The sequence below is a fragment of the Budorcas taxicolor genome, chromosome 2 (assembly GCF_023091745.1).
Source record: "Budorcas taxicolor isolate Tak-1 chromosome 2, Takin1.1, whole genome shotgun sequence".
Taxonomy (NCBI): domain Eukaryota; kingdom Metazoa; phylum Chordata; class Mammalia; order Artiodactyla; family Bovidae; genus Budorcas; species Budorcas taxicolor.
In genome coordinates, this window is record NC_068911.1 from 45,482,473 (window position 1) to 45,505,780 (window position 23,308).

The 23,308-nt window shown below is 39.1% G+C and overlaps 1 protein-coding gene across 1 annotated transcript in view; it reads right to left on the reverse strand.

The window, feature by feature from the left end:
* Positions 1-6,475: 6,475 nt before the first annotated feature.
* Positions 6,476-23,308, reverse strand: part of TUBGCP5 (tubulin gamma complex associated protein 5) — a 57,549-nt gene continuing 40,716 nt past the window's right edge. The window contains exons 13-23 of the mRNA XM_052663481.1: positions 22,004-22,272; positions 20,808-21,006; positions 19,494-19,682; positions 18,507-18,689; positions 13,803-13,887; positions 13,568-13,688; positions 12,896-13,074; positions 11,550-11,675; positions 10,663-10,751; positions 8,039-8,139; positions 6,476-6,599 (exon numbers count right to left, since the gene is read on the reverse strand). Of these exons, the coding sequence (XP_052519441.1) occupies positions 6,553-6,599; positions 8,039-8,139; positions 10,663-10,751; positions 11,550-11,675; positions 12,896-13,074; positions 13,568-13,688; positions 13,803-13,887; positions 18,507-18,689; positions 19,494-19,682; positions 20,808-21,006; positions 22,004-22,272 (1,588 nt within the window). The 3' untranslated portion in view covers positions 6,476-6,552. The remainder of the gene's footprint in view (positions 6,600-8,038; positions 8,140-10,662; positions 10,752-11,549; positions 11,676-12,895; positions 13,075-13,567; positions 13,689-13,802; positions 13,888-18,506; positions 18,690-19,493; positions 19,683-20,807; positions 21,007-22,003; positions 22,273-23,308) is intronic.

A 23,308-nucleotide genomic window follows, 5' to 3' on the forward strand; every position in this document is an offset into this window, starting at 1 on the left:
AAGTGCTGCTGGTCTAGCTTGAAGAATTTTGAGCATAACGCTGCTAGCATGTTAAATGAGCACAATTGTACAATAGTTTGAACATTTTTTGGCATTGCCATTCTTTGGGATTGGAAACTAGCTTTGTTTGTAGTGATGCTTCCTAAGGCCCACTTGACTTCACACTCCAGAATATCTGGCTCTAGGTGAGTGACCACACCACCATGGTTATCTAGGTCATTAAGACCTTTTGAATAGTTCTGCTGTGTATTCTTGTCACCTCTTCTTAATCTGCTTCTGTCAGCTCCTTACCATCTCTGCCTTTATCATGCCCATCCTTGCATGACATGTTCCCTTGATATCTCCAATTTTCTTGAAGTGATCTCTAGTCTTTCCCATTCTATTGTTTTCCTCTGTTTCTTTGCATTTTTCATTTAAAATGGCCTCCTTATCTCTCCTTGCTATTCTCTAAAACTGTATTCAGTTGGATGTATCTTTCCATTTCTCTCTTGATTTTTACTTCTTTTCTCAGCTATTTGTTAAACCTCCTCAGCCAGCCACTTTTACTTTTTGCATTTGTTTTTCTTTGGAATGGTTTTGGTCACTGCCTCCTATACAATGTTACGAACCTCCGCCTATAGTACTTAAGGCACTCTGTACACCAGATCTCATTCCTTCAATCTATTCATCAACTCCACTGTATAAACCTAAGGGATTTTATTTAGGTCATACATGAACGGGCTAGTGGTTTTTCCTACTTTCTTCAATTTAAACCTGAATTTTTCAATAAGGAGCTGACGGTTTGAGCCACAGTCAGCTCTAGGTCTTGTTTTTGCTGACTGTATAGAGCTTCTCCATCTTCAGCTGCAAAGAATATAGTCAATCTGATTTCAGTGTTGACCATCTGGTGATGTCCATGTGTACAGTCGTCTCTTGTGTTGTTGGAAGAGGGTGTTTGCTATGACCAGTGTGTCTTCTTGGCAAAACTTTGTTAAAACCTTTGCCTTGCTTCACTTTGTACTTCAAGGCCAAACTTGCCTGTTACTGTAGGTATATCTTGAGTTCCTACTTTTGCATTCCAATCACCAAGAAAGGACATCCTTTTTGGGTGTTAGTTCTAGGTCTTGTAGATCTTCATAGAACTGGTCAATTTCAGCTTCTTCAGCATTAGTGGTTGGGGCATAGTCTTGGATTACTGTGAATGGTTTGCCTTGGAAATGAACTGAGATCAATCTGTCTTTTATGAGAAGTGCTTGCACTCAAGCACTGCATTTTGAACTCTTTAATTGACTAGGAGGGCTACTCCATTTTCTCCTAAGATTCTTGCCCACAGTAGTAGATATAATAGTTATCTGAATTGTTTGCCCATTCCTGTCCATTTTAGTTCACTAATTCCTAAAATGTGGATTTCACTCTTGCCATCTCCTGTTTCACCCCATCTAACTTACCTTCATTCATGGACCTAATATTCCAGGTTCCTATGTAATACTGTTCTTTACAGCATTGGACTTTTCTTTTACTGCCAGACACATTGACAACTGAGCATTGTTTCCACTTTGGCCTAGCCTCTTCATTCTTTCTGGAGCTATTAGTAATTGCCCTCCACTCTTTCCTAGTAGCATATCTGACACCTTCTGACCTGGCGAAGTTCATCTTCTGGCGTCGTAACTTTCTGCCTTTTCATACTGTTCATCGGGTTCTTGAGGCAAGAATACTGGAGCAGTTTACCATTCCCTCTCCAGGGAAACCACATTTTGTCAGAACTCTCCACTATGTCCAGTCCATGATGGGTGGCCCTGCATGGCATGGCCTCAGTGACTTTTGCAAGTTCCTTCAGCAGGACAAGGCTGTGATCCTTGAAGGAGTCTATTAATAAACTGCCTATCTGCGCTATCCACCTTTTCCATTACAGCCCTTAGCATATTTTGAAAATTTTGTTTTGGTTGCCTTGGGTCTTTGTTGCTGTACACAGGCTTTCTCTAGTTGTGGCAAGCTGGGTCTACTCTCTAGTTGCAGTGCTCAGGTGTCAGGGGTTGTGGCACACAGACTTTGTTGCCCTACGGCATGTAGGATCTTCTAAAACCATGGATGAAACGTGTGTTCCCTGCAGTGGCAGGTGGATTCTGAACTAGTGAACTGCCAGGTAAGTCTGAGCCCTTAGCTTATTAATCATAGTTGATTAATAGCCCTTAGCATATTCAGTTCAGTTCAGTCGCTCAGCTGTGTCCGACTGTTTGCAACTCCATGAATCGCAGCACGCCACGCCTCCCTGTCCATCACCAGCTCCTGGAGTTCACTCAGACTCACGTCCATTGAGTCAGTGATGCCATCCAGCCATCTCATCCTCGGTCGTCCCCTTCTCCTCCTGCCCCCAATCCCTCCCAATATCAGAGTCTTTTCCAATGAGTCAACTCTTCACGTGAGGTGGCCAAAGTACTGGAGTTTCAGCTTTAGCATCATTCCTTCCAAAGAAATTCCAGGGCTGATCTCCTTCAGAATGGACTGGTTGGATCTCCTTGCAGTCCAAGGGACTCTCAAGAGTCTTCTCCAACACCACAGTTCAAAAGCATCAATTCTTCAGCGCTCAGCTTTCTTCACAGTCCAACTCTCACATCCATACATGACCACTGGACAAACCACAACCTTTACTAGACAGACCTTTGTAGGCAAAGTAATGTCTCTGCTTTTCAACATGCAATCTAGGTTGGTCATAACTTTTCTTCCAAGGAGTGTCTTAATTTCATGGCTGCAGTCACCATCTGCAGTGATTTTGGAGCCCAAAAAAATAAAGTCTGACACAGTTTCCACTGTTTCCCCATCTATTTCCCATGAAGTGATGGAACAGGATGCCATGATCTTTGTTTTCTGAGTGTTGAGCTTTAAGCCAACTTTTTCACTCTCCTCTTTCACTTTCATCAAGAGGCTTTTTAGTTCCTTTTCACTTTTTGCCATAAGGGTGTGTCATCTGGATATCTGAGGTTATTGGTATTTCTCCCAGCAATCTTGATTCCAGCTGTGCTTCTTCCAGCCCAGCGTTTCTCATGATGTACTCTGCACAGAAGTTAAATAAGCAGGGTGACAATATATAGCCTTGACGTACTCCTTTTCCTATTTGGAACCAGTCTGTTGTTCCATGTCCAGTTCTAACTGTTGCTTCCTGATTTACATACAGGTTTCTCAAGAGGCAGGTTAGGTGGTCTGGTATTCCCATCTCTTTCAGAATTTCCCAGTTTATTGTGATCCACTCAAAGGCTAAACAAAATGGCTGTCTGGGGAGGCCTTACAAATAGCTGTGAAAAGAAGAGAAGCGAAAAGCTAAGAAGAAAAGAAAAGATATAAGCATCTGAATGCAGAGTTCCAAAGAATAGCAAGAAGAGATAAGAAAGCCTTGGTATATTAATCTCTGCCAATTCTGAATCCAGTTCAGATGGTTGCTCTCTTCAAATTTTTTTTTTTTTTCAGCATGCTGTGTAAATTTTTTTGATAGGAGCTAGACATAATGTGTTGGGTGAAAGGAAATGAGTCAAACAGGCCTTTGGCGTAACATTTTAAGTTCATCTGGGTGGTGGTTTACTGTTTACTCTAGCTGTAGGGGTCAGAGGCTAAAACTTCCTCTGGTGTTCTGATTTTTGTGTTCTGTTGTAGTCAGGTTTCCTTGGATTTATTGCTAAGTAAGGTTTTAGCACACAGTTGTAATTTATCATGTTCCTCAGTTACACAGGAGCCCTACTGGTGTGGCGGAGGTATTGGGTGTAGGGGAGGGAAAGCATTTTGTAGTATGATTCTTATTCTTGTAGTGAGTCTGTGCCCTTGTGCTATGAAGTACTGGATGTAGGGGAAGAAAAGCATTTTGTAGTATGACTGTTATTCTTGCAGTCAGTCTGTGCCCCTGTGCTATGACCTTTACAAGTACTTCTTGGTTATCTCCTCCCTCTGCTCCTACACACACACACACACACACACACACACAGGTGACACATGAAGGCTAGAAGGGGCTGGAGTTGACTATAATTCTCTGGGCATATTATGAAATGGACACTGTTCCCATCCGCATGGCAGAAGCACAAGGGGACTTCTCTCTGATCTTCACTGTGAGAAACTAGCAGTGGTCTTAAAACTCACAAAAGTGTGCCTCATCCCTTATATCTAGGTCCCCTGGAGTCTTTAACTAAGAGTTTCATCCACATTGAGTCTCTAGTGATTTATCAATTATAATTTAAGTTCCCTCAGCCTGGTTCTGGTTCCTGCAGAAGATGAATAATGACTTCCAAGCTCCTAACATGCTCAACTGGAAAACTGTAAGATTAAAGGTCCAAACAGAACCAGCAGAAAAATTAAAAGAGAGCCCATCAAATTCCACATATAGGAGCAGGTAGTTTAATGTACATGAAAGCATTAACTTTCCCACACAACTCAAGAATCACCAGATGAGTGTAGCTGATGCACTGATGCACTTCCAGCAGACAGCTTCAGTGTTGCTCCTTGGGTAGCCTCAGCTGCAGAGATCATGCTTGCCCTAGGGTCACACAACAAATGACTGATGGAGATGGGGAACAGAAGCCAATTATCTCAGCCCAACATGGGACAACCAGCTGGGACAGCTTTTCTCTCTGGCCAGTCCATCTCCCTTTCCCTTTTCACTGGGTACTCTGTATTTTGGAGGCTACTTCCCAAAGAAATTGGTGACAGTTTGTAAAGTCTATCCTTCCCTCAATTTAAACTTTGCTAATCTTTCCGTGGAAACTCTAAAGTCAGGAGAAAAGAACAAATATAGTATAAAACCAGTCTGTGGCAACAAAAATTCTAAATACTCATTTTTTAAAGTGAAAACATTTCCTAAGTATCCTATAAATAAATGTATCTTCTATTCCAGGTTTAGTGACACAGACAATAAATCTAAGTCAGTTTATGAAAGAAGTTATGTTTTGGTATGTCTGATATGATTTTTGCTATGCATGAAGAACTTTACCAAAACAGCCAGGCCATCATTGTTTGGACCCTGACTCCATCATAACTGCTTTATATGGGCATGTGGTTCCATCAGTTTCCAGTTTTTACTTGCAGGATCAGATTAAGAAATACTTCTCACATTTTACAATTGTTAGGCTATACTGCAGTCTTTTCTTGAGACCTGAAAGTAATAACTTATTCATTGGTGGTATTTGAAGGCCTCCTCAGCAAACTGTTTCCAAGACTTCAGAGTAAAGTCTGAGACCTGGGCTGGTTTCCAGGAGGTCTGGTTAGCTGACTTTGCCACCTGCATGCTGTAAAACGATTGAAATTGTGTACAGGGTAGGGGCCCCTGATGCTCAGCTCAGAGGCTATTTGGACTTCAGTTCAGTTCAGTCGCTCAGTCGTGTCCGACTCTTTGCGACCCCATGAACTGCAGCACACCAGGCCACCCTGTCCATCACCAACTCCTGGAGTTTACTCAAATGCATGTCCATTGAGTTAGTGATGCCATCCAGCCATCTCATCCTGTCGTCCTCTTCTCCTCCTGCCCCCAACCCCCACCCCCCCAGCATCAGAGTCTTTTCCAATGAGTCAACTCTTCGCATGAGGTGGCCAAAGTATTGGCGTTTCAGCTTCAGCATCAGTCCTTCCAAAGAACACCCAGGACTGATCTCCTTTAGAATGGACTGTTTGGATGTCCATGCAGTCCAAGGGACTCTCAAAAGTCTTTTCCAACACCACAGTTGAAAAGCATCAATTCTTTGGTGCTCCGCTTTCTTCACAGTCCAGCTCTCACATCCATACATGACTGGTGGAAAAACCATAGCCTTGACTAGATGGACCTTTGTTGGCAAAGTAATGTCTCTGCTTTTGAATATGCCATCTAGGTTGGTCAAAACTTTCCTTCCAAGAAGTAAGCGTCTTTTAATTTCATGGCTGCAATCACCATCTGCAGTGATTTTGCAGCCCCCAAAATAGCTGTTTTCAAAAAATAAGTAGTAAATATAGTGCTGAGTCATAACTGCTAGAGAAATACAACTGTGCAAAGAAAATGTGGGAACACTGAACAGTAAATATAGTTTTAATCAATTATGGTTAGCTCACGAAAGCCATATAATAGGATTTTGTACCACAGCTGGCTTTTACATTTATTGACATTGGCTGAAGCTGTTTTCTATCTTGGAACTTTCTAAGCATATAAAAATAACATTTTTCAGACCACCAAATCTAAGACAACCTTTAGGGAAGATAGTATGTAAAACTATAAAAAACTTCTGTGACTAAGCAAAAGGGGAATAAAGTGCTGTATTTTTAATATTAACCACATTTTCAAAAATGATATATTTTACATTTAAAGGTACCAATATCATAAAGCTATTGCTTACAGTAGGAAATATAAGTGTAAACAGACTGTATTCACTTTGCACTGATAAAGTTTTATACACATAACTCGATATACCAACCAATAATCCCAAGAGAATACACATAAAACCCACTTGTTTAGACAGTAGACAACAGTTTAAAAATAAACCAAAATAAGAGTCCCATTTCTTAGCTCCATATGGTGGAAATGTATATGTATAAAGATTAAATCTGAGGTATTTACTATACTGAAGATATTTAACTTTGTTCCATGCCAGCCATGAGTGATAGTGCCAGAGATTCCACTGTAGGAAGAACAAAAATAGGTTAACAAGATAGATTTAAATGACAATGGCTGAATAAGCTTTAACCAATGTCCCAAAAAGTATTAGATATTTTCTATTTTTAATGAAAATACTAATTATCTTTAACATATACTAAAGACAATAATCTTCATTTATTAAATGCAAATTGAAAAACTATGATTTACTTCTATTTCATAACATTTTAGTTTTGAAAACAAACAAAAAAAACTCTGGGTTTTACACTAAACAAATCACATTTTTTGAAATATCATAAAACCTGGACTCATTTCATAACATAACACCATGTTCTAAGCTATGAATGGAATCTGTTTCAACACATTTTTAACACAGTACTTTTTTGGGGTTAATGGTATAAATGGGGGAGGCTGAGAGGTGTCAGTAGGGGTTTACAACATTAGTTTCTATATACCTGCATAACAGATGAAAGCCTCTTCATTGTAGAAGAGTCAACTCAACACAGGAAATTAGGGATCTGTGAGATTAGAATTGTCTTCCAGCCCTGCTGGCCCTCAGCTTCCACATCACTACTTATAGGGTAAGCTGTGAGTGGGGAAGACTGGCCCTCTGTGGGGGCATCTAGGATTCCAGTCTGCTACACCAACAATGGGTTTCTCTATTCCGTCAAAGTCTATGTGCCTCTAGTCAGTCACTGCCCCACCTACCTGCTCTGTGGGTATAGCAGATTAGCACTGAAAGGCTCATCTCACACCAGAACTTAATTTACTTAGATGTCCTTGCATTAACAACTTTTTGATGATATATTTTTGTTTATTGCCAGTGTTCTGTCTTGTTACTCTAATAGTGTTTTTAAAAATGTTCACCTACTCTTAATGAGCATATCACAATCTGAATATACAGAAATAGGAAAAAATTAGCCCAGCATACTTTTTCCAAAAAAGCTGTGTAAGAAATACCACTTTGTCCTTTGTGTCTATAAACACACAGCTCTTTTCTCCCTGTGACTCGCCACACAGACCTCTGTTTGCTTCACGCTGTTTTGAACTGTCAGGCTTGCATTTCTTTGTGTAAGAGGCAGCCTTGGGAGTTTTAAAATTGCTTAAAAAAACAAACAAACAAAAAAAAAACAAAGCAAACCGACCTCCAAGCCTATTTTTTGAAAGGAATACTTACAAAAGCTATGCATGATAGTGAAATGTGACTGAAACCTATTTTGCCATCTGCTTTACTTATGGTTTTAGAAATCTATTGGTGTTACACATGATATATTGGAAAGCAGTATCTTCAGTCTCAATATTTTACATTTGATTCACTCACCCCACTTACTTGGGAATCAACTGCTGAGGGCTTTCCAGGTTTGAAGAAGTGAAAAATTCTAAATCTTCATGAGATCAGTAACAAAACAGTAACAGACTGAGTTACCGGAAAATATAAAAGCAATATTTTAACGTAATACTCACAATGGGGAAAGGATCCTCTACAGACAGCTTTGTTTAAAATGGTTACAAGGAACATATGGCAGTTTTTAAAATCAGACTCCATTTTCTCTATAGATTCCATCCTAGGAAAGAGTAAATTTCAATTTAAGTAAGCATATAAGGAGTTACTAAGCAGGCTATAAAATACCTTTGGAGTAATTACAAATGTGCTTCAGCTTAATTTATTTAGATTCCTAAGTCTAAAGATTCTAAAATAAAATGTAAAATCTGCCAAACTTTCAAAGAGTCTGAAGGACAGTGTCATTAGGACACAAAACTGCTGCTTCAGCATGCTGCTGAGTTCCAAAGTGAGGGTCACTGGGGATAGTCCCCTTTTTTTGGTCACATGGCTTAGAAGATCTTAGTTCCCTGACACAGGATTGAACCTGGGCCCCCTGTAGTGGAGTTTTAACTACTGGACTCCCATGGAAGTCCCTCCCTTTTCTACTGCACAATTCTATATTTTTACTTTTCAAAAGCACACCTTCTTTTGAAATAAATAGCACATTAAAGATATAAAAATTTTATGTTTAAAAATTACTAAAAACTTGTTAATATGGGCAATAGCAAACACCCACATCCAGCTTCAGCAGTCACCCCTCAGTATTGATACACCCAGCCCCACATCTTCAGAAGCAAAGTTGACATCACAACATTTCAGGCATAAATATTTCAGTATCACACTAAACACAAAGACTCCTTTAAATCCATAGCCACAATACCACGTGTTTAAAAATTCTTAATGATTTAAAAAATATCATGAAATAATACTGTTCAAATTATACCGATCTTTAAAATTTTTTCACTTTTTTGCTCTAAATTTGACTCAGGATCAATTAGTTTCCACAAACTGTGATAGTTAATATGCTTAAGTCCTCCTCACATCCTGTTTTTTCTTACAATTTACTTGTTGAAGTTCTATTTTAGCCATGTGTGCACAGCAGTATTATTACCTTCTCCTCCATCTGACAGTGACATGGAGGGAGAAGCCTGCTTCACACACTGGAAACAGCAACAATAAAGCAAGTAAGACTCCTATTTTCACCCCTGCAATTAGGGATTTCACCTACCATCGGAGTTTCTTCATTGAAAGCACTTTGATAAAGCCCTATAGGTTAGGATTTTCAGTTCAGTTCAGTCACTCAGTCATGTCCGACTCTTTGTGACCCCATGAACTGCAGCACACCACAGGCCTCCCTGTCCATCACCAACTCCTGGAGTCCACCCAACCCCATGTCCACTGAGTAGGTGATGCCATCCAACCATCTCATCCTCTGTCGTCCCCTTCTCCTTCTGCCCTCAGTCTTTCCCAGCATCAGGGTCTTTTCAAATGAGTCAAGTCTTCACATCAGGTGGCCCAAAGTATTGGAATTTCAGCTTCAACATCAGTCCTTCCAATGGATATTCAGGACTGATTTCCTTTAGAATTGGACTAAGAGCCCTTGGACTGGTTGGATCCCCTTGCAGTCCAAGGGACTCTGAAGAGTCTTCTCCAACACCACAGTTCAAAAGCATCAATTCTTTGGTGCTCAGCTTTCTTTATATTCCAACTCTCACATTCACACATGACTACTCGGAAAACCATAGCCTTGACTAGACGGACTTTTGTTGGCAAAGGAATGTTTCTGCTTTTTAATATGCTGTGTAGGTTGGTCATAACTACAATTTTAGATTAGTGCTATAATGAACTTTCAGTTCCTTACTAATACCAATTAACTATAAACTATTAACTCTTATCTCAACAGTCTAGTCAACCAGACTTAACACTTTTATTTCAGGCTAGTAATACCAGCAGCATAACATTAATTTTATAAACAAGACAAGGACAAGCTGTTGAGCTACACTTTCAAGGTAACTGTAGAAGATGGTATTCTGGATAGTAAGAAAGAGCTCCTGGGTTTTCAAGTGTCCTCTGACTTTCTATGTGATAGGTGTGAACAATAAACACCCTAACAGTAAAATATACAATCATTCTTTTAGAGCTCTCTAAAATATGATTTTGGACTACAATCTAGCATAATGTCCCAAATTTGGTTTAAAATAACTGAGTGTGTGGGAGTGAGCAGTGAACACAAAGCAAAACTGGGTGTCACTGTCATCTGCTGAAGCGGAATAATGGACTCCAGGGTCTGTTATGCTTCCCCTCCACCACCCCCCTACCCACTTCTGAGTATATCTGGAGGCAACTGTAACAAAAACTTAGCAAACATATACAACAGGATGGAGAAGGAAATGACAACCCGCTCCAGTGTTCTTGCCTGGAGAATCCCATGGACAGAAGAGCCTGGCGGGCTCCAGCCCATGGGGTCGCAAAGAGTCAGACACAACTGAGCAACTAACACTGCTATACAACATGAATGTAATTTAAAGATATTTGCTTCTGCTAATTAAGACTTCAGATTTTTCTTACTGTTTCACCAGCAAGAAATTAACTGCATGATTTTTGATGCTGTCTATTCTTTAGACTAGACAATTTTTAGTTCTTTCCATAATTATAAGTGTATGTGATATGTTGTCATGATGAAAAAACAAGACTGCCAGATGAAGCCAGCTAAAAGCAAAACTGAAATGGTCACAGCATAGAGCTCCACAAGCTGCATACTTACTGCCATGCCCCCAGGCCAGCCTGCCACCCCTCTGCAAACATGAGAGCCAAGTTCAACACCTTCATGATGGCTTCCTTCACAAAGCTGACCTGGAGAGAAAGCCATGGAAGAACACAAACCTTGTGACCATGTTTGAACACAGACACCAACACTTTTACCTAATTTAAATGTCACAGAAAAAGTTCATTAATGCAATAACTGCCTTCCAGGTCTAAGGAGAAGGGAACAGCAGAGGACAAGATGGTTAGACAGCATCACTGACTGAACAGACACAAATTTGAGCACACTCTGGGAGACACTGGAGGACAGAGGAGCCTGGCATGCTACAGTCTGTAGGGTTGCAAAGAGTCAGACACAGCTTAACGACTGAACAACAACAACAACAAAGTATAAGGAAGGGTGCTAGGCTCTGAACACAATACAGGTGGAATTGGGCCCATGTCCACTGCACCCATGTAAAGGTGCATCAGCAGTGCAATCTGACCAGCAGAGCCAGTAAGCTACCATTTCCTGAGACAGGAGTTTAAATTCACCAGTGAATGGGGCAAGTCATTCCAGTGGCTGTATGATGACCTAATCCCATATATTCACATCAAACTGGATACACTTCTAAACAAAGTACTACTATTCCATAACAGCAGATAAAATTTTCTAATTGAATTCAAACACAGTGGTGAGTGAGTATAGACTGTCACAATAAAAATGTGAACTGTTTCTTTTAGACCTAATTTCTGGTAATATGGCACACACTTATAATCTCACTGGATCTGGTGCTTCCTTAAAAGAATATTCTGCATATCAGAAGCTTACTAAGCTTAAAACTCCAAAGGACACAGACAGTTCCCTTGGCTGGCTTCATTCCTGCCTCAACGGCCAAGTTCATGTACCTTTTCTCTCAGCAGACATCGATCATGGATGGTTGATAAGTATCTATAGTGAATTTTAATCAACTGATCTAAATCCTTGGCTTCTTCGACTTGATGTTGAAACTCCAGCCCTGTACTGTGAAGAATCTTCAAAGAGAAAGATGATAAATTTAATCAGCATATCTCTTCTGTGAGAATTTGTATATAATACACAAAACTTTTTTACCAACTTCTACATTCACTTGCACAGGGAGGGAATGCCTCACTCTGGACTAACAGATTGCTCCTGCACAGAGGGACAAGTATAGGAAACTGTATAGAAAACGCACTGATTTTTTAAAAGTCATCAGGTAAACTGAACTTCTACGTTTCAATAAATTGCACTACTTACATAATGGTCCTTCTTTAAAAGGAGCATAACTGTACTTTAAGTAGAAAACAAAACAAAAACAATCTCTTACCATTTACCCTCAACAATTAAGGGCTTAAAAAAAAGACGGCATATATATGTAGAACTGAGTCACTCTGGGGTACAGCAGAGATTGGCACAACACTTTGAATCATCTAAACTTCAAAAAAATAAATTGAGAAAAAAGACTGAACAATTAAGAGATTAAGGTTGCCCTCTGAAGGTCACTAGTGTACAGGAAACAGAGGGCACCTCTGCCATGTGGACCATGTCTAAAACAAAGGCTTCAAAGGCGCACTTCATCCACACACAAGTGGGCTCTAGAACCTATCTACCAGAGTGACTACAAATTTTTTTTAGCAACCATTTTAAACCCCAAGTGAATATTATCCTCTAATAACACTGCCACTGTTCAAACATCTGATTTTTCTCTTCAGAACTTCCTCTAGAACTGGTTTTAATATGTGTGAGAAAAGCAATTTTATTTACTCCGAGTTACTTCTTATATTTAAGAAAAAATTACATAATCTGGCTGCATTTTCCCTCTTACACTCCATACTAGCCTGACAAACTTTGTCTTAGGCTTCCATTACTAAAAATTGAAGCCATTTTCCAGGGATAGCCCTGTTACCACTGGTGAAATTTAAAGGAATACATGGCAAGTTCTGATGGCAATTCCAAAAGAGGAGCTCTGGGTGTGTCGTTCCAAGGGGTCACTAGACAAGAGAAAGAGCAGTCTCTGGATATACGTGCTCTGGCATGTTTATAAAAAAGAAAGAAAAGCAAACACTTAACCTGCTGCCATGTTATTTTATGATCAAGTTTTTAGTATCTGATATCTTCACATTTACAGCCTCTAAGTATTCTGCATGCTTCTTTGTATTTATAAATATATTATAATTCTCCATAAACATATGTATATACGGTGATAAAACTGAACGGACTGACAGACACAAACCCTGGTCATGATGTAGTTGTGTAAGCTGTTCACAAAGTGCATGAGCTTCACTCTTAAGAGGAACATACGATGAACCTGCAGTCTTACTGGCTCCTTCTGTGGGCCAAAATGAGCAGCTGTGTCTGGGTTACCTAAAAGTCCTTCTTTACGTTGTGATTTGTCAGCAGGATTAGCTAGTTCTGTAAAGGAACAAAGAGGAGAGGAGGTGGGAAAAGCATCTGCTCAGACCTCACCTACACTACTGCCCTAGGGCTTGTGATGGTGTGATCACTGGCCCTGTAAAGAGCACTTGTCTGGATGCACAGCAGGGACACTACCTTCCCCATCTGGAAGGTGAAGCAATAAAAGCTGTCATATCACTCTGATTATCAATGTCATCAAAAATGTAAAAACAAAGTCCCATTAACTTGTCATTAAAATTTTTTCATATGACCCCAAAATTTCATTTCTGGTTAAATTCTGGTTAATTTCCTAATTTAGTTATTGTATTTCAGATTAACTGTACTGATTCAAGGAAGTTAATTCTGATTATCTGTAAAACTATTATGCAATGCCATAAATTTATGTCATTCTGGTACCTGTGTATACATAAAAAATGACTTAAGACCACCAACCTCTCTGGAAAGAGAGCTAAAATTAAAGTATAATTTATCTGCTGAAAACAAATCTTACCACCAAATAATAAAACATCCAGGCTATATTTTGCCCATTTTATTTGCAGTAAGAGAAGGAACACCTGATTATAAATTTTTTGACATTCCAAACTTATAACAATGTCCACAGGCCATGGGACCTATGAAAGCAAAAACAGAATTTTCACCGTTTAGACTCAGAACAGAAAGTAACTTGTTACTTGTATGACTTAATTTTAACAGAAAATGTTATTACAAAGAATATCAGCACATACCTTATAGCTCAGGGTCAGACCATCTAAGATATGAACAGGGAGTTTCTTCTTAGCTGTGTCAACATTCTCAAAAGATATAGACAGACTAGATAAAGAGATATCAGTTTTAGCTATTTAGCATTTTAATTTAATTTATACATTACAAAAAGATATTTCATAAAAGGAACACAAATATTCCAATAACAGTATATTTTCTAAGCATATGTTGCCGAATAGAAATCAGGTTTTAGAATTAGGGAAAGGGGGCAAAATTTTAAAATAATGTGTTTAACTATAAAAAACGAGATAGAGTAAACCTACTTAGGAAAAAAGATGAAGTCAGGGAAGGTTAACCTGCCATGTGCTTAAACCTGGCAGAGTTCAGCAACAGGCTCAGGAGACAGACCCTCTGCTGAGGGTGGTGTGAGTGTGTGTGTGTCTTGGGGAGGGGCACTGTTCTCCTTACCCTGGAGAGCACACAGGCAATGTGTGAGCAAGCATGGAGGCTGCCTCTAAAGCAAAGGTGTCACAGACTGCTTTATCCACTTTCCTAATAAGCCTGAGTGTAACTCTCAATAAAATGCAGTAGGGCATGGAAACGTCCCTGAGCCAGGCACTTGTCCTCAGAACAGTTCTGTCAGTGGAGTGAGCAATGACAGGACTCTCTCATGATTACAAAGCACCTCTGACAATGCTCATATGCAGCCCACAAAAGATTAACTGTAAGGCCTTACAACCAGAAATATAAAGGGCAGTGTGTGCTTTATGAGTTTAGCCAATTCATTCCATGTCACAAGCTAGTTAGAACTTTTTAGTACACATGTGCATCCACTGAGTACTTAGTAGTCACCTACTGAATACCTTATTTGTCAAGTGCTGTACAAGCAGGTGATAAAGAAATCAATCCCTCCCCCTCTTCGAGAGGTTCATAGCCTAGAGCAAAGCTCAGTCACCCTCTTGTCACCAAGCAGGCACAGGGTGCTGCACCAAGCCAGATGGGCAGATCACTGCTGGCCATGCCCACGGGAAAGCAGGTAACTTAAGTAACTGGGGAGTACAGAAAAATGTGAAGGCTCCTGGGAGAGAGCGTATAGTTCTCAAGGAAACCAGAATATTCCTGAAATGGAAATCTCTGAATTTCCAAATCTCAGAAATGGAGGGTATGGTGGAGAAAGTACACAATATGTCTGTACCTTTGTGTGTATAAGAAACAAGGTGGGGAGCCAAACAGTGAAAAGTTTTCTCCCTCATGAAAAGCTCAGCCTATCTGCTCTGAGGCACAAAGGAGCCTGAGCATGAGTGGTAGTGGGGTGACTCACGTTCTGAGTGGCCCTACAGGGCCAAGTGGAAGGGAGAGACTCTGAGAGAGCTGGTTAGGAGGTGGCAGGGAGTACTGGAGTGAGCACTGAGATGGGGAATATTATCCAGGAGGCAGAACTGAGGAACTAGGGGTGTGTGAAGGCTGGCAGAGAGGAAGGAATCTAAGGTGAGCTTCACTGGGCACTGGGATGAACAGCAGTGTCCATCAAGGAGAAACAAAGGGCTCAGAAAACGATGAGCTCAATGATGCAAACATGACATTCGAGTGAAGTCACCTGGGCCAAAAATATAGATTTGCAGGTCATTAGGGGCTGCTGAAGCCATAAACATGGAATGAAGATGCCCAAGGCAGGAGAGCAGAAAGCTACACCAAGGGTGGGTGGAGGCCAAAGGATCCGCAGGGAAGTTGTAGGTGGAGCGCCAATGACATGGGAGAGCTGTGAGCAGGGCAGGGGAGCCTGGAACCAAGGGAACTCATGGGTTCAGACTCAGGAAGCTTGAGGGCACAGACAGGCACCTAGAACACACGGAAGCCACAGGAGAAGGGTCCCAAAGTGATGGCTCATCTGTCTTGAGTTAAATCTATGAAAGAGAAACTCAATAAAAATACCACCAAGGGTTTTGCTTTCATTTTTTCTGGGTAGAACTAGACAAAAAGATAAAATACATTTGGAAAAATAAATAAGCAAGAATAGCCAAGAAAACCTTATTGCTAAAACAGAATGCTACTAGCAATATGAATAAAAGAACAGTGAAACAGGACGAAAAATCTAGAGACCACAATGCATATAATGAGTGCATATGAAAATTTAATGACAAAGGGGTAATCAAATAAACAGGGAAAAGAAATTTTTTAAAAAAGAAATAAGCAATGGCAACCAGTCAGCCATCTGGAAAAAAATAAAACTGGATCTATTTCTCATGTTTTTTAGCTGAGTAAACGCTAAATGGATCAACATCTGAATGTTAAAAAAAATCCATTAAATCATTAAAAGAAAGCCTGGGTGGAATTTCTTTGTAACTAGGAAAGAGTAAAACTTTCTTAATTATGCTTCAAAGTCCAAAAGTAGTAAGAGAAAAGACTGATACATGGTAAATACACTATGATACGTGATAAAAACACTGAAAAATGACTGCACGACAAAATAAGAAACTGTTATACCATAAGCAGAACAAAAGGACAAATGTCAAACTGGGAAACCTACAGAAAGAGCTACTAAGGAACTCCCTGGTGGTCTTGTAGTAGTTGGGACTCTGTGCGTTCCATTGCAGGAGGCATGAGCTCAACAATCCCTGGTCAGGGAACTAAGATCCCACAAGCCTGACAGCATAGCCAAACAAAAAGAAAGAGAGAGCTTCTAAAAACAAAGAGGATAAAGACCAATAAATAACTTGATACTGACAGAAATAGTGGCAAAAAATATGGATAGTTCACTTTAAAACAAAGGCAAAAATAAACATATGAGAAGATGACTAAGAAAAATGTAAATTAAAACTATATTGAGACATCGTTTTTCATCATCAGACAAGCAAAAATCTGAAAGTCTGACAACATATTCTGTTAGTGAGGTTGTGGCGAAAGCTATGTTGGTGGGAGTCGGAGAAAAATACAGGCTTTCTAGGGACTTCCCTGGTGGTTTGGTGGCTGAGACTGAGTGCACTAGCAGCCAGACTAGAAGTGCCTTTGCATTAATGATCTTAACTTAAAAAATAGAGCTGTTTTATAAAATTAAATCAAGAAAAACAAAAACAAGGCAATTCCTAAAAGTAAAAGATAGAACAAATGAACCCAACCTTGTATCAGCGCTATAATCACATGGAGAATTAGTCCAAGTGACCTTGAAAGACAGGATTCTGATGACTTGAAAGTACAAAGAAGAGAATAAAGTCACAAGCATGTTCTAACTTCTCAGCGGGTTTGTTGCTGCTACTGTTAACTTTGGAACTATTATGATTTATTATAAAATAAATCCAGTAAATATTTATATTAATGTGTTGGTAATCACTCAAGGGGAAAGATACAAAAGAAAATCAAAGAGGTGAAATCTTGTAATCTTTAATAAATATAGGAGTTATCAATATGAGCATATGATTCATTTTCCTTTTTCTACATATTTCCTAGCTCCAACCACTGAGTAAGTCCAGAGTATTGATAATCCAGAACAGATGAACACTCTGGGACACTGAGCAAGGGCCTTTAAAGTCTCAGAAGAGACGGGACCGGTGCTCCTCGGGAGGTGTACTGCCTGGGCGGGAAGTGCACAGGACAAGCCCAGATATCCAGTCCTAAAAGCAAGGATGCTCTCCAAGATTACTAAGGTCAAGTGAAGGAGTTCCCTTTGAGTGAAAATGGGACAGTCAAAGCAAGAAAAAGGAATAACTGTAATAGATTGAAGCATTCTAAAAATAACAAAATTCACAAGTTTCTATTGGTAGTGGAAAATATAATAACCTTAACTTTCCCTGGCCCCCTCTGGGGACTACTAGGCATTAATTTTTTACTATGAAAACAATCTAGCAGTTACCCTGCTTATACTAAGCAAAGTTTTTGATGAAAATTCTGCTTTTGTACAAAAATCAAAGGTAATACATCACATAAAAATAAAAGAAATTCTTTTATGTACTACTAAGAAGTAGAATCTGGCATGGCTGTGGGGAAAACAATGTTCTAAGTGGCATGAAACAAATGTTAATTATTATCATTATAACTTTTCAAGGGCCAGTGAGGGTGCCAAGAAACGCAGCCAAGTAAGGACACAGAATGGGAAAAAGGACTACCAAATAGGAGGGAAGATGAGCCTCTGCCATTTAAGTATTTACTGGCACCACCCTGGCCAAGTTGCTTAGCAGGCAGGAGGAGGGACAAGGAGGAGGGACAAGGAGGAGGGAAGGTGAGCTCCCCGACTAAGGGAAAGCCAGTACAACACTCTGAAAACAGGCAACCCTGCCCATGAAGAGTGGTGAAATCTCTCTTCCTCTCCTAACTGGGCTGGACTCTGACTTGGTCTGTGGTGGAAGTGAGGGTCTGTGAGGCCTGGAGTTCAGGCCCTGGCAGTGCCAAAGGCCCTGCTCTCACTCTCTCAGAAAACTCCCTGTGACACCACCATGAATGCTGGAACAGCTGGCTGGAGAGGAAGAACCATGGGGCAGGAAGGCGGCCAGCGTGGACCCCAGCCACGTGAGCAAGGCCATCAGATCCTGAGAGGCCACACGCTCCCATCTCACATCTCCTCTCACTCAGCTGGCAAGTGGCTGCTGCCTTGGTTTTCTAATGTGCAAAATAACATTAATAAAACTCACAGGGATCAGTATGAGGATAAAATAAGATAGCATAAAGAAGTCATAGAAGAGTTTGGGGCATATGGGTTATTTTGTAACATTTAAAAGGTGCCTCCCATATTTTACCGTGAACTGTCTTCAGGATAACGTTGTCCTACTGCTTCTTGGAGCTGGACATTAAGAAAAGACACATTCTGCCAGGTTTCCTTTTCCCTTATTTTATCAAAAATTGATGTGTAGAAGTCATACATGGTATCTCCCCCTTCCATTAAGAAGAAATTCCTCATGGCCTGCAAGTATTCAACCAGCCTGAAAGAAGAGAAAAGTCACAGAAAGATCTCAGGCTCATAAAATAGGATTCTAGACCAGTACCAGGTTTTGTACATCATTTTTACTGAAACAGGTTTACATACTACATTTACTAAAATCAGAAATACTAAAACATTTTAAATACTTTCAAAAATAATAAAACAGCATATAGCTTACTTTTAATAATCAGAGAGGTATGTTACTTTCCTGTAACTGAAAAAATCTGGCGAACTTACTAAACTGTTACAAAAAAGGTTAATCCAAAATCATGATGAATTTCCACTGTTAATATTCAGGGCATTTTTTCCCCCCAGTCTTTTTAATCTATGCATTAAAAAAAAAAAGGTTCTTACCATTTTATACATCCTGGATTTTTTTTACAACTTAAGAAACTTTACATTATTTAAAACTCTATATAAATGTAATTCACATGAACTTTACAAAATTCATACATGGAGATGAATATGCCATATTTTAATATGGATATGCCATAATTTAAAATACAAGTTATCCATTATTAAGCAATTTCATGTTTTTCCCTCTGATAGCAAACATTGTGACAAGCCATTTTGTGTAACAAGCTTTTTCTGTGTTCATTTGGGATAAATTCTCAGAAACAAATTTCACATAAAGTTAAGAAAACACTGATGATTAATTGATCCTCTCAAAAGAAAAGTGTTCATTGCATATCCATTCCCTACTCTAACAAAGATCAGTTCGAAATCTAGGTTTAAAAATAATTTCAACTATTTTTCAAGTATAAAAAACTACCAACTACTTCCCAAACTTAACCATTCCTCATACCTATAATCTTTTTTTAGAGTTCGCATGAGGTTTCCACAGCAATCTAGATATTGTTTGTCAATATGGGGATAGAGGCAAGATCTCAGCGTTAATTCAAAAGTCTGGCAAGTCACAGATTCTGATGATCTATCCACACATACGTCTCCACCAGCAAACATCTCATGAAAGTCACTCTGTTCCAAATACAACCTTTAATATAAAAACATGAGTCTTCTTTTTAAGAGCTGCTGTCAACAGAATTCTCTCTTTAAAAAAAAAAACAAAACACTCAGTTCCTTTTTTCCTTTCAATGGAGGTATAGTTGATTTAGAATATTTTATTAATATAAGTTTCAGGTGTACAACACAGTGATTCACAATTTTTAAAGGTGATATTCCATTTATAGCTATTATAAAATATCAACATATTGTCTGAGCTGTACACTTATCTTTGTAGCTTATTTATGTTATAGATAGTAGTTTGTGCCTCTTAATTCCCTGCTCCTAAGTAGCACCTCCCCCACCCCGCTTTCCACTGGTAACCAATATTTTGTTCTTTATGAGTCTGTTTCTTATTATTTCATCAGTTTGTTGTATTTTTCAGATTTCCCATATAAGTGATATCATATATTATCTGTCTTTCCCTGACTTATTTCACTAAAGTATAATACCCTCTAACTCTGTCTATTCTGCTGCAAAATGAAAATTTTCATTCTTTTTAATACACCACACCTCGTCTATACATTCACCAGAATTCTCTTTAATCAAAACTCCAGAGTTTCATTTTTATCTTTAGTCTTAAAAATGCCAATTATTATAGAAATAGAAATCTTTCTCCTCAAAATATTCTTTGTGTGAAATAGTCCTTCACACGTTGCTTTTGCCCTAGAAGATCAAGTACAGAGGAGGCCTTTCTAGCCATTAGGCTGAAGACAGTGAATGATGGCCACTAGACAATAAACAGGGTATTTATTGTGTGGATATTAACAACTTACTGCCTCAGGCTAAGTACCTAAAAACACTTTCTAAAAAGCCAAGATACACAGGGAGGGTCTGACTCAGCATGTCCCAGGACTGCAACTTCTACGAGCCTCTTCTGTATGAGTGGCAGTGCTGCCCATGGGCTCAAGGCACAGGACAGGCTATGGACTTTCACAAATAACAAGGATGCCAAATTATGTATTTGAAACAAGTAAACACAATACATTCTCATATTTCATTCATCAAAAAGGAGAGAATAAAGGTTTCTACTTTAAAGGCTGGAAAACCCTACCTGGCAGAAATAAACAGATTCTGCCATTTTAAATATCAAAAATCCAGCAGGTATGTATCACACCTTGCAAAATTAATTGCCAGCAGTGGATCGTGAACATCATCCAATTCAAGATGCCTCTCGGCGATGGACTGCATCTTTATCAGGGTCTCTCTGGTGGCCTGCTGCTCAGTAAGGGCCTGTGCAGTGAAGTCTTCTCCGCGTCGAAGACGAGACTGTACAGACTCCAAAAAGAGGGTATACAGACTTTTCCTTTCTGCATCTGAAACAAAAATGTGTAGGGTGAACTATGTTTTAGTAAATAAGGAACTGTAAGAATTATTAAGTAAACTTTATATAAATATAGCCTGGTAGTTTTCCTTCAGCCTGTGAAGGTCTATCCCTGTTTTGTTATGTTAGCCTTACAGTATAGTACCTTTAGTACAACTAAACATTTTTATACCCTCTGTTAGACAACTGCAAAGTTCACGGTCAAACATTCAAAATACAAACTTGCTTTTTTCTGAACAGAGTAACAGACCAAACAGGATGCCTGAAAGTTAAGTTGCCACCGTACTAGACAGCACTATGATAACACTAACAGGAGTCATAATTCACTGGGAAAAACACTTCCAACAGTGGCCCTGTAAAGTTCTTTACATTTTATTACTCAGTAAGAAAGGAAATAGTCCACAAACTGAGAAAATATTAAAGCAGACATAAAATAATTCAAAATAATTAACACAGTATTAAGGTGATTTACAAACAAGTAAGGTCACACCTATACCTCTCAAGAGCCTTTTTAGTCAGATGATAAAACCTTCAGTATATTGCTTAAATTATATTGCTGAAAAAAGACCATATATAATATAAATTTTATATAATATAAAAAAGTATATCAAGATTTCCTCAAAATCTATGGTCAAGTCTGAACTGCTTACCAACAAATTCCTATCTGCCAGAGTTCATGTCCTCAGATGCCAAATGCTGCACTACATTAAGAAATGCCAGAGAATTACTATAAAGGACCAGTCCTGAAGCAACAAGAATAAGGAAGACGCACGTGGAACACATCATCACTGCCTTTCAAACACCATGCTCAAACGCTCCAATGAGGACAATCTGTTTTTAGCCAAGAGCAGCATGATCTATTAATTTGATCATGGTGATGATTTTCAAGAAAATAAAAGGCTTTGAGCATTTCCAAAGTGCAAAATAATGACGTATCTCAGGATGGCAAGTATGAAGAGGGAACTGCTGCCCCACCACTAAGGGGGTACCTCTGGCTGTGGCCTGGCACGTGGTGCTCTCTGTGCACTGCAGGTTCTTCAGCAGCTGCATTGACTTGCCAGCCATTATGATCTGCTTGAGGACAGGTTTCAGGAAGGACACCATGGTGTGCTGCCTGCTGGAGAGCCCTTGATCACTGCCAGAACTGGCACTAGCATTATCACTCATCTTTTCTTCATTTTCTGTCTTTTCAGATACACTGTATAGTGTATAGGTTGCATACCAGAAGTCTCTGTGATTTACTGGAACATTTTTGTTTCTACAGGGATTCAAAAGAATTTTAAACTTTAACCTTTCTTTCTTAAAAACAATGTATCTGCTCTAACTTATGCATGTTTTCCAGACATTCCAAAATACAGTAATATCAACTATTAGTAAAATGATGCAATCTTTAGGTAAAATGGGACTTACCTGACTTCAGTTTAACATAGAAAAATGGATTAATATTCTGAATGGCATTGGTAAAATCTAATAAGCAGAAAGTTTCCTGAATTGGAATTAAACAAAATTTGATTAATTTGGTTTTCTTTAAAGGTAGAATAAGTTACCTATTTTGCTATCTCCTATGAAAGTAAACTCCAGACTTCGACATCTTTTTTTCCACATAGTTTCCTAGCTGGACTGTTTTAACAATGAAACAAGGGTTACTCATTCCCCTCTAAGGAGATTAAGAATCCTGATTTTACAGTAATCCTCATGTGCAATAGAAGGAGCAGGACATTACGAGAGACTGAAGATTCAGATAAAAGAAACGCCAGTTCATTTGATATAATCACTGTGTAAACAGGGCTACCTTTCTGTAACTCTAAGAAAGCTATTCTCCCTGATGAGTTAAGTGGATAGCCATCAATTAAAACATCTGCTTCTACACAGTGCAGAATTTAAGACTGAGATAAGAGAGTGCAAACAGTTCTACATTGCAGCTTCTATGATTCTGTTCAGAAAAATCAATTAAGTGAAGGGGAATCATCACAAGTGGATTCGTGATGATTAAGATTTTCCTTAACTGTTTTATTAAATAATATACTAAAAAGGTTAAAAAAAAAGAGTAGCTAACTAGGAGAAATAAGTATATTAGAGGTATATTTGGTAATATTTTCACATTTTTTATCTCATCATTAATTTATTCTCCTTGATACCCATTAATGAAGCCATTTGACATCACCTAATTCACCATTTCATGGCAAATAGAAAGGGAAAAATTGAAAGCAGTGACAGGTTTTCTTCTTGTGGGCTCCAATATCACTGTGGATGGTGACTGCAGTCATGAAATTAAACGACATTGTGGATGGTGA